The sequence below is a fragment of the Anolis carolinensis genome, unplaced genomic scaffold (genome assembly GCF_035594765.1).
Source record: "Anolis carolinensis isolate JA03-04 unplaced genomic scaffold, rAnoCar3.1.pri scaffold_14, whole genome shotgun sequence".
NCBI lineage: Eukaryota > Metazoa > Chordata > Lepidosauria > Squamata > Dactyloidae > Anolis > Anolis carolinensis.
In genome coordinates this window covers 7,276,714-7,288,896 of record NW_026943825.1, presented here as the reverse complement: position 1 = coordinate 7,288,896, position 12,183 = coordinate 7,276,714, and the positions used below count along the sequence as shown (strand labels likewise).

At 41.3% G+C, this 12,183-nt stretch overlaps 2 protein-coding genes across 3 annotated transcripts in view; both read right to left on the bottom strand.

Annotated features, from left to right (window-relative positions):
* rps6ka4 (ribosomal protein S6 kinase A4) overlaps positions 1-6,277 on the bottom strand; it is a 29,782-nt gene extending 23,505 nt beyond the window's left edge. Inside the window, exons 1-4 of one of the 2 annotated variants that reach the window (XM_008122701.3) lie at positions 5,916-6,277; positions 1,921-1,992; positions 674-892; positions 231-346 (exon numbers count right to left, since the gene is read on the bottom strand). In XM_008122701.3, coding sequence (XP_008120908.1) covers positions 231-346; positions 674-892; positions 1,921-1,992; positions 5,916-5,967 — 459 coding nt within the window. In that variant the 5' untranslated portion in view covers positions 5,968-6,277. Of the gene's footprint in view, positions 1-230; positions 347-673; positions 893-1,920; positions 1,993-4,020; positions 4,250-5,915 lie in introns of those variants that run through there. The other variant, XM_062965169.1, reaches the window with a different exon arrangement.
* A 4,151-nt stretch (positions 6,278-10,428) lies between these two features.
* Positions 10,429-12,183, bottom strand: part of ccdc88b (coiled-coil domain containing 88B) — a 39,723-nt gene continuing 37,968 nt past the window's right edge. Inside the window, exon 21 of the mRNA XM_062965205.1 lies at positions 10,429-11,118. Coding sequence (XP_062821275.1) covers positions 10,841-11,118 — 278 coding nt within the window. The 3' untranslated portion in view covers positions 10,429-10,840. The remainder of the gene's footprint in view (positions 11,119-12,183) is intronic.

The window sequence follows — 12,183 nt, the reverse complement described above, 5'->3', positions numbered from 1 at the left end:
TTTATTTATGATTAATTTATTTCCAGCATTTATATCCTGCCCTTCTCACCAATTCGATGAGTTTGACACATGCGATTGAGCTGATCCCTTTAACTACAGATTCTGGGGCTTGAAACTGTTTTGCAAGGATGGTGGTTGGCTCACCACAAAGCCATTAGTCCTCCCTGTACTGCAACAACTTTCTTTGGGAATATAAAATTACACAGCTTCCTCCTATTCGCAATCCTCACCTTGTGCAGATGTTCAAGCGCCAAGATGATCTCTCCGCTATAAAACTTCACCTCATCCTCAGAGAAGTGGTCCCGTTGGTACAAGTGGGTGAAGAGTTCCCCACCACTCACATAGTCTAGAGAGGAAAGGATAGAGTGTTGACACAAACAGGTCCACAGAGGAGACATCATCATCATTAACAAATTTATTATTATTATTATTTTATGATGACACAGCAAACAAGATAGATATGCTGGATTTCGTATCACAAAATCACAAGTCTATTATTATTATTATTATTATTATTATTATAGAATTTTGGAGCTGGAAGAGACCACATGGGCCACCCACTTCTGCCCTGCAGGAAAAGCACAATCAAAGCCCTCCTGACAGCAAGCCATCCAGCCTCTGTCCCGCACCTCCCTTTCCTCCAGTTCCCCTTCCCATCCCTTCCACGCCATACCTAGGATGAGGTGGAGCTTGGAGTCAGTTTGGAAGGCGTAGTGGAGTGTCACCAGGAAGGGCGACTGGCGTACATGCTCCAGCACCGTCCGCTCTGTGCGCGTGTGCTCCGTGGTCTTGGCCTTGGCCACAATGGCCGCCTTCCGTAGCACCTTCATGGCGTAGAGCTTGTTGGCGTCGTGGCCGCTGAGCTTCCGCACCAGGAACACCTTTCCATAGGCTGGGATGGAGAAAACATATACAGTAGAGTCTCACTTATCCAAGCTAAACAGGCCGGCAGAAGCTTGGATAAGCGAATAACTTGGATAATAAGGAGGGATTAAGGAAAAGCCTATTAAACATCAAATTAGGTTATGGTTTTACAAATTAAGCACCAAAACTTCATGTTAAACAACAAATTTGACAGAAAAAGTAGTTCAATATGCAGTAATGTTATGTTGTAATTACCGTATTTATGAATTTAGCACCAAAATATCACGATATATTGAAAACATTGACTACAAAAATGGATTATCCAGAGGCTTGGATAAGCGAGGCTTGGATAAGTGAGACTCTACTGTATATATATATACGTGTATGTATGTATGTATGTATGTGTATAAATATATGGATTAAGACACTCATCTGGCAGAATCCCGTCATCCACTGCATTGCTCTTTCTACCCTTTGTCCTTCTTTAGCCAAACTTCATCAAGATAGGTATTATCCAAAGCAAAAGATGTGAGTGCAGATGATCCGATAGCAATTCTGACTCTGAATTCCTTTTCAAATTTTGGAATATCTGTATTTGCATATCTGTATGGGGTGTCTTGGAGATGGAAACCAAGTCTAAACACAGAACTGTATACACCCCATACACAGAACCCGAACATAATTTTATACATTATTTTAAAATAATATTGCACGTAAAATAAAGTTTGTGGACACAGAACTACCCGAAAGCAAAGGCGTCACAATCTCTGTCATGCAAGTGGAGAATTTAGGATTTGGGAGAATTGTGGAAAAGGGTTGCTTAACCAGCATTGTGTATCCATATTCCCGATTTTAGGTCCACATTCTAATAATTTAGTCCAAATATCAAACTTTCATTTTAGTCTGTCGGTTAGATGATGGAAGTTCTATTCTCTACATGTTGACATTTTGGGGGTTTGCTTCCTAACCTATTTGATTGTACATTGCTGTTACACTGGAAATGGTGCTAGAAATAATTCAGAAAATTATTTTTAACCCCTGTGCCCTCAAATTTACCTCCAGTGCCCAAGACCTTGAGCAGTTCAAAGTTCTCCATACCAACTTTCTCCTCATGGCCGGTCAAGTTTGCTGTTAAGGAACAAGGCAAAATTATATGGTCAATCGGGGAAGAGGGACGACAACAAGACTAGACAATCATACAGGACTTGTCACTGCATTTGCCAGCTAAACAATCCAGCTAACTTAAGCCAGTGCAAAAAAAAAATCCCATAGCTTTTAGTGACATTTGGCACATAATTCTCTTTATGTCTCCTCTGATTGAAGCCCTGCTAAATCCAATGAGACATATTCCCAGGAAATAATAATAATAATTTTATTTTTATACCTTGCCTCCATCTCCCCGCAGGGACTCGGGGCGGCTTACATGGGGCCAAGCCCAAATAATCACAATAAAACAAGATAAAATACATTCAGAACAAACAAACAAAGAAGGCACAGATTACGTGTTGTTGTTGTTGTTATTTACTACCTACCCCTCATCAATGCTCAAGAAGGGGCACATCAAAGTTAAAATGCCCACAATACCATGAAATATCTACAGGCAATCCCCATAATATGAACAAGACAGGTTCTGTAAGTTTCTTCTTAAGTTGAATTTGTTTGTAAATTCGAATAGGTAGATTGCTGAAGTATAATTCCAGCCTATATATATGTGCATGTGCATGTATGTGTGTGTGTGTGTGTACACAGAGTCTTGCTTATCCAACATAAACGGGCCGGCAGAACGTTGGGTAAGCGAAAAATGTTGGATAGTAAGGAGGGATTAAGGAAAAGCCTATTAAACATTAAATTATGCTTCCGCACCAAAGTTAAGCACCAAAACATGTTTTACAACAAATCGACAGAAAAAACAGTTCAATGCACAGTAACGTTATGTAGTAATTACTGTATTTACGAATTTAGCACCAAAATATCGCAATGTATTGAAAACATTGACCACAAAAACATTGACAACAAGGAAGGATTAAGGAAAAGGGTATTAAACATCAAATTAGGTTATGATTTTACAAATGAAACACCAAAACATCATGTTATACAACAAATTTGACAAAAAAAAGTAGTTCAATGCGCAGTAATGTTATATTGTAATTACTGTATTTACAAATTTAGCACCAAAATATCACAATGTATTGAAAACATTGACTACAAAAATGCGTTGGATAATCCAGAATGTTGGATAAGTGATACTCTACTGTACTATTATTATCTTTATCTTGGAACAATTGTGTTGTCGAAGGCTTTCATGGCCGGAATCACTGGGTCACTGTGAGTTTTCTGGGCTGTTATTATTATTATTATTATTATTACTATTATTATTATCTTTATCTTGGAGCAATTTTGTTGTCGAAGGTTTTCATGGCTGGAATCACTGGGTCACTGAGTTTATTATTATTATTATTATTATTATCATTTTATTATTCAATACGCAGTAATGCTATGTAGTAATTACTGTATTTACGAATTTAGCACCAAAATATCACAATGCATTGAAAACATTGACTACAAAATGCGTTGGATAAGCGAGTCTTGGATAAGTGAGACTCTACTGTATTACTATTATTATCTTTATCTTGGAGCAATTTTGTTGTCGAAGGCTTTCATGGCCAGAATCACTGGGTCACTGTGAGTTGTCTGGGCTGTTATTATTATTACTATTATTATTATCTTTATCTTGGAGCAATTTTGTTGTCGAAGGTTTTCATGGCTGGAATCACTGAGTTTATTATTATTATTATTATTATTATTATTTTATTATTCAATACGCAGTAATGCTATGTAGTAATTACTGTATTTACGAATTTAGTACCAAAATATCACATTGCATTGAAAACATTGACTACAAAAATGTGTTGGAGAATCCAGAACTTTGGATAAGTGAGTGTTGGATAAGTGAGACTCTACTGTATATACATTACTATTTATATTCTGCTTTTTTCTGCTTCAGGAAACACAAAAAGGCTGGTCTACTTGGGCCTTCCAGGCGTTGTGGGAGTTGTAAATCCAAAACACTTGAAGGCCCCAAATTTGGCCCAGGCCTAATGGGAACCATAACATACGCCTTGGAACTCAACACATGTACAAATTACATACACATACATGTACCAACATCCCTGGAGTGGTCACAAGCCAACAGGAACAGGCCTGAGAGGAAACAGGCCCAACAGGCCTCGCCTCACAACGTGAAGAGAAGAAACAGGCCTCAAACTAACGCCCAGCAGCGGCCTTGTGGCTCCCTCAGCGCTTTTGGACTCCAACTCCCAGAATCCCTCGCCATTGGATAAAATGGCGAGGGCTTCTGGGAGTTGAAGTTTCTTGAAACACCTGGAAGGCGGTGCCTTTGCTTCCCTTCCGTCCTCGGAGCTGTCAATCAAAGCGGCGAGGGGGCGGGTGATTCAGCGCGCGCTCTCCCCTGCAACCGCCAGGAGTAACGACGTCGGGGGTGTGGTTTGCATAAATTAATTTTTAAATAAAGGCGTGGTTTGTATAAATTATCGCCCTGCAACGGCCAGGAGTCAAGACGTCGGGGGTGTGGTTTGCATAAATTAATTTTAAATAAAGGCGTGGTTTGTATAAATTATCAACCTGCAACGGCCAGGAGTCAAGACGTCGGGGGTGTGGTTTGCATAAATTATTTTTAAATAAAGGCGTGGTTTGTATAAAGTATCGCCCTGCAACGGCCAGGAGTCGAGACGTCGGGGGTGGGGTTTGCATAAATTAATTTTAAATAGAGGCGTGGTTTGTATAAAGTATCGCCCTGCAACGGCCAGGAGTCAAGACGTCGGGGGTGTGGTTTGCATAAATTAATTTTTAAATAAAGGCGTGGTTTGTATAAAGTATCGCCCTGCAACGGCCAGGAGTAAAGACGTCGGGGGTGTGGTTTGCATAAATTAAGTTTTAAATAAAGGCGTGGTTTGTATAAAGTATCGCCCTGCAACGGCCAGGAGTAAAGACGTCGGGGGTGTGGTTTGCATAAATTAATTTTAAATAAAGGCGTGGTTTGTATAAATTATCGCCCTGCAACAGCCAGGAGTCAAGACGTCGGGGGTGTGGTTTGCATAAATTAATTTTAAATAAAGGCGTGGTTTGTATAAATTATCGCCCTGCAACAGCCAGGAGTCAAGACGTCGGGGGTGTGGTTTGCATAAATTAATTTTTAAATAAAGGCGTGGTTTGTATAAATTATCGCCCTGCAACAGCCAGGAGTCAAGACGTCGGGGGTGTGGTTTGCATAAATTAATTTTAAATAAAGGCGTGGTTTGTATAAAGTATCGCCCTGCAACGGCCAGGAGTAAAGACGTCGAGGGTGTGGTTTGCATAAATTAATTTTAAATAAAGGCGTGGTTTGTATAAAGTATCGCCCTGCAACGGCCGGGAGTAAAGACGTCGGGGTGTGTGGTTTGCATAAATTATTTTTAAATAAAGGCGTGGTTTGTATAAATTATCGCCCTGCAACGGCCAGGAGTCGAGACGTCGGGGGTGGGGTTTGCATAAATTAATTTTAAATAGAGGCGTGGTTTGTATAAAGTATCGCCCTGCAACGGCCGGGAGTAAAGACGTCGGGGTGTGTGGTTTGCATAAATTATTTTTAAATAAAGGCGTGGTTTGTATAAATTATCGCCCTGCAACGGCCAGGAGTAGAGATGTCGGGGGTGTGGTTTGCATAAATTAACTTTTAAATAAAGGCGTGGTTTGTATAAATTATCGCTCTGCAACGGCCAGGAGTAAAGAGGTCGGAGGCGTGGTTTGCATAAATTACTACATCGGGGCGTGGCTTGTATAAATTAAGGCGGGGTTAGGGAAAACAAGAAGGCCTGCTGATAAGGGAGGGGTCCACACAAAAACAATAAGCGGCCCCCTTTTGGAGGAAAGGTGCTAAAAGGGGAAGGTGTCCAGCCGCTGTCGGCGCTCCCCCCAGAAACAGAGCCCCGTCCCGAACGTTCCGGTTGCGCAATCTGGTTCCCCCCCCTTCGGTTTCAGCTGCAGCCGCTTACCGTGCGTCAAGGGCAGCTCGACCAATTCTTCCTCGGCGCCTCCGTCGCCCATGGCCCCCGGTGGCCTCCTCCTTCTCCTTCCTTCCTTCCTTTCTCCTTCCGCCCCGGTTACATGGTGCGGGCCCTGCTTCTGCTTCCTGGTTCCTCCACCGCCGCCTCCAGGCCTGACTCAAGCGGCAGGAATGTGACAGGAGGAGGCGGAGGAGGAGGCGGAGGAAGCCGCCCAGGAGGAGCCGCCCCGGGGAGGGACCGGGGAAGCCCTCCCGGTGGGACCCCCGAGAGAGAGCAGCGCCCGCTTCTCCGCGGCCAGAGCGCGTTGCAGGCCGGGCCGCGCTCGAGGGGACACGCGCCGCCCGCACGGTGAGGAAACAAGGCCCGGAAGGGGGCGCTCGACCCGTCCACACCGCGCCCGCAACCCGGGTCGGATGCGCGCCTACGCTGACCCCGGATTGTACACTTTCTTATACAATCTGCTTCGATAATCTGTATTTTATGGCCGTGCGCGCTCCTATAAACCATCTGGAAACAAATAATCTGGATTATATGATAATGTAGCCGCCTATAATTAATTTTGAAACTGATAATCCAGATTATATGTCAATGTGGACGCCTATAATGAATTTTGAAACTGATAGTCCGGATTATATGGCAATGTAGACGCCTATAATCAATTTTGAAACTGATAATCCAGATTATATGTCAATGTGGACGCCTGTAATTGATAATCCAGATTACATGTCAGTGTAGACGCCTATAATCAATTTTGAAACTGATAATCCAGATTATATGTCAATGTAGAAGCCTACAATCAATTTTGAAATTGATAATCCAGATTATATGTCAAAGTGGACGCCTGTAATTAATTTTGAAACTGATAATCCAGATTATATGTCAATGTGGATGCCTATAATTAATTTTGAAACTGATAATCCAGATTATATGTCAATGTAGAAGCCTGCAATCAATTTTGAAACTGATAATCCGGATTATAGGTCAATGTAGACGCCTATAATCCAGTTCAAAGCAGATCGTGTGGATTATCTGTGTCAAGATATGCAATCTGCTTTGATAATATGGATTTTATGGCCGTGGGGGGCCTTGAAACAGATAGTCCGGATTATACGGCAATGTAGACGCCTATAATCCGGTTCAAAGCAGACCGTGTGGATTATCTGTGTCAAGATATGCAATCTGCTTTGATAATCTGTATTTTATGTCCGTGTGGGCCCCTATAATCCATCTTGAAACAGATAATCCAGATTATAGGTCAATGTAGACGCCTATAATCCAGTTCAAAGCAGATCGTGTGGATTATCTGTGTCGATAACCATCATATGGCAGTGTAACCTCATATAATCCAGTTCAAAACAAATAATCTGCATTATATACCAATGTAGACTCCTATAATCAATTTTGAAACAGATAGTCCGGATTATATGTCAATGTAGACCCCTATAATCAATTTTGAAACTGATAATCCAGATTATATGTCAAAGTGGACACCTGTAATTAATTTTGAAACTGATAATCCACATTATATGTCAATGTAGAAGCCTACAATCAATTTTGAAACTGATAATCCGGATTATATGTCAATGTAGATTCCTGTAATCAATTTTGAAACTGATAATTTGGATTATATGTCAATGTAGACGCCTATAATCAGTTTTGAAACAGATAGTCCGGATTATATGGCAATGTAGTTCAAAGCAGTTCGTGTGGATTATCTGTGTCAAGATATGCAATCTGCTTTGATAATCTGTATTTTATGGTCGTGTGGGTCCCTATGTCAATGTAGAAGCCTACAATCAATTTTGAAACTGATAATCCAGATTATATGTCAATATAGATGCCTGTAATCAATTTTGAAACTGATAATCCGGATTATATGGCAATGTAGACACCTATAATCCATTTTGAAACAGATAATCCGGATTATATGTCAATGTAGACTCCTGCAATCCAATTCAAAACAGATCATGTGGATTATATGAGACTGTCGACTCATATAATCCAGTTCAAAACAAATAATCTGGATTATATACCAATGTAGACTCCTATAATCAATTTTGAAACTGATAATCCAGATTATATGGCAATGTAGACTCATACAATCCAATTCAAAGCAGATCATGTGGATTATATTATACTGTAGACTCATATAATCCAGTTCGAAACAAATAATCTTGTTTATATGCCAATGTAGACTCATACAATCCAGTTCAAAGCAGGTCATGTGGATTATCTGCGTCGATAATCATTTTGTGGCTGTGTACACTCCTGTAATCCAGTTCGAAACAGATAATCTGGATTATATACCTATGTAGGCTCATATAATTGAGTTCGAAACAAATAATCTGAATTATATGACAATGTAGACTCCTGTAATCCAGTTCAAAGCAGATAATATAGATTGTATAGCAATGTAGACTCTTATAATCCAGTTCAAAGTAGATCGTGTGGATTATATGCCAATGCAGACTAATATAATCCAGTTCAAAACAAATAATCAGATGATTGTTTAATATTTTAATTATTTCTCTTTTAAATAATGACCTGTTCATTTGTTTTTAAATGCATTCTTTGATGTTTTAACTGTTGATTTTATGATATTATATGATTGTATTGGGCTTGCCCCCGTGTGAGCCGCTCCGAGTCCCCGTTGGGGAGATGGAGGCGGCATAAAAAAATAAAAATAAAAATATTGTTGTTATTGTTGTTGTTGTTATTATTATTATTATATGCCAATGTAGACTCCTATAATCCAGTTCACTAGGAACTATAGCCTGTGCCACATACACACTTACAGATTTTCACTTTTATTATTGGTATATAGTTGTTGTTTTTTGTTGTTGTTGTTTTTTCATGTCAGGAGCAACTTGAGTTGCTTCTGGAGTGAGAGAATTGGCCATCTGCAAGGAAGTTGCCCAGGGGACGCCCGGATGTTTTGATCTTTTTACCATCCTTGTGGGAGGCTTCTCTCATGTCTCTTCATGAAGCTGGAGCTGATAGAGGGAGCTCATCCGCACTCTCTCTGAGTGGGATTCGAACCTGGCAGCTTTCAGGTCAGCAACCCAACCTTCAAGTCACAAGGCTTTAGTCCACCACGCCATCGGGGTTAAGTTATATAGTTATAGTTATGTACTAGCTGTGCCCAGCCACGCATTGCTGTGGCGAAGTATGGTGGTATGGGAAATAAAGTATTGAGGAATTGGTGGTAGTTAAGGTAAGGGGTCCCCTGAGCTGAGTGGGTTGCTAGGAGACCAAGTGAGCGGAGCTTAGCCTTCTAACTGGCAGCAATTGGATAAAAACAATTATTACTCTCCCTCTAATTAGGACTTTATTTTTCTTTTCTTTTTGTTGTATCAACCTAGAGGCATGGATGAGGGGTTGCGCTGTCAATTTTCGAGGTTGTGGGGTGTTTACTTTTGTTGTTTTGTCCGCTGCCGTGATGCCATCACTCTTATATATATAGATAGGATGTAAATCAGGGGTCCCCAAACTAAGGCCCGGGGGCCTGATGCGGCCCTCCGAGGTCATTTACCTGGTCCCCGCCCTCAGTTTTATAATATAATATATTGTATATACATATAATATTGATAATATTATTATAATGTAATACAATATAACACTAATAATAATACCATGTAATAATATTATATATTCTATATTGCATATAATATTACTAATAATATTACAGTACAGTGGTATAGTTCAATATAGTAATATATAGATGCTAATATTGTGCTATGCTAATAATATAATATACTAGCTATGCCCGGCCACGCGTTGCTGTGGCGAAGTCTGGTGGTATGGGAAATAAAGTATTGAGGAATTGGTGGTAGTTAAGGTCAAGGGTAAAGGTTTTCTCCTGACATTAAGTTCAGTCGTGTCTGAATTTGGGGGTTGGTGCTCATAAAGCAGATATGAGATTATAAATGGGTTATATAGCTGTGTGGAAAGGCCTTGAATCTACACTGCCATATAATCCAGTTCAGATCTGATAATCTGTATTTTATAGGCAGTGTGGAAGAGGCCTAAGTGAGACCTAACTCTGCCTGTCCCCTGGGCTGAGTGGGTTGCTAGGAGACCAAGTGGGCGGAGCTTAGCCTTCTAACTGGCAGCAATTGGATAAAAACTATTCCTCTATTAGGACTTTATTTTTCTTTTCTTTTTGTTGTATGAACCTAGAGACGTGGATGAAGGGTCGTGCTGTCAATTTTCGAGGTTGTGGGGTGTTTAGTTTTGTTGTTTTGTTGGTCGCCGGGATTCCATCACTCTTTTATATATATAGATTGTATGTACATATAATTTGTAAGCCACTCTGAGTCCCCTTTGGGGTGCACTAAATAAATAAATAATAAATAAATACATTTTAGACTTAGGCTCGTCCAAAGTCTGAAATGTCTTGAAGGCACACAACAACAACAACAACAACAACCCTAACTAACTTGACTATCTCATTGGCCAGAAGCAAGAGCACACTTCCCATTGAAATCCTGATAAATGTATGTTGGGTTAAAATTGTTTTTATTTTTAAATATTGTATTGTTCTTTCATTGTTCTTGTTGTTGTTTTTTTTACACTACAAATAAGACGTGTGCAGTGTGCATCGGAATTTGTTTTTTTTTTTTTCAAATGATAATCCGGCCCCTCAACAGTCTGAAGGATTGTGGACCGGCCCTCGGATTAAAAAGTTTGAGGACCCCTGCTGTAAATGGCTATTGGAACTTGGTGGAGCCTCCTTCTCTGGAGGTTTTGAAGCAGAGGCTGGATGGCCATCTCTCGGGAGGGCTTTGATGGTATGTTCCTGCATGGCAGAAGGGGGTTGGACTGGATGGTCCTTGGGGGTCTCTTCCAACTCGAGGCTTCTCTGTGAGAAGTTCGGGTAGGGGGAATATTGGACCTTCGATCCCACGTAGTTCTCACCTCTCGTCTGTACTGGATGTCAATGCCTCGCTCGGGGCTTCCCACTCGGTCGCAGCCAGGACACCCTCTTCACGGGAACCCCCCAACATGCCGAGACGGTGCTGGCGAAAGCGCTGGCGGGGCGAGTCCGTGCTTTCTCCGTCCGCGGCAGAACCCACAACTGGCAGCCGGGAGCTCAGGCGCCGGCGGCGGAAGTGCACTTGTTGGGCGTCCACAAGGCTGAGGGTGCTGCTGGCTTTGTGCAAAGAGGCTGGTGAACTGGGAGTACTGGAAACTTTGACGGAGGAGGGAAACGGTGGGAAAAAAATATTAATATTGTACCAGAGCTGTATAGGAGGGGTCTGGGAGCAGAACAAGACCCAAACCTACTAGCATAATAATAATAATAATAATCATCATCATCATCATCATCATCATCATCATCTAATTGCCAAGATCAAAAAATCAGCTGATGACCCAAAATGCAGACTGCAAGAAAACCGACGAAACCATTGATCACATCCTCAGCTGCTGGAGGAAAATCGCACAGACAGACTACAAACAGAGGCACAACTATGTGGCCCAAATGATTCATTGGAACTTATGCCTCAAGTACCACCTCCCAGCAGCAAAGAACTGGTGGGATCACAAACCTGCAAAAGTATTGGAGAATGAGCACGCAAAGATACTGTGGGACTTCCGAATCCAGACTGACAAAGTTCTGGAACACAACACACCAGACATCACAGTTGTGGAAAATAAAAAGGTTTGGATTATTGATGTCGCCATCCCAGGCGACAGTCGCATTGACGAAAAACAACAGGAAAAACTCAGCCGCTATCAGGACCTCAAGATTGAACTGCAAAGACTCTGGCAGAAACCAGTGCAGGTGGTCCCGGTGGTGATGGGCACACTGGGTGCCGTGCCAAAAGATCTCAGCTGGCATTTGGAAACAATAGACATTGATAAAATTACGATCTGCCAACTGCAAAAGGCCACCCTCCTGGGATCTGTGCGCATCATCCAAAAATACATCACACAGTCCTAGACACTTGGGAAGTGTTCGACTTGTGATTCTGTGATACGAAATCCAGCGTCAAAGCGACTGTCACCTGGGATGGCAACATCAATGATCCAAACCTTTTTCTTTTCCACAACTGTGATGTCTGGTGTGTTGTGTTCCAGAACTTTGTCTGTCTGGAATTAATAATAATAATAATAATAATAATAATAATAATAATAATAATAATAATAATAATAATAAACAACTTTATTTATACCCCACCACCATCTCCCCAACGGGGACTCGGGGCGGCTTACATGGGGCCATGCCCAGAACAATACAATATAACAGAATATA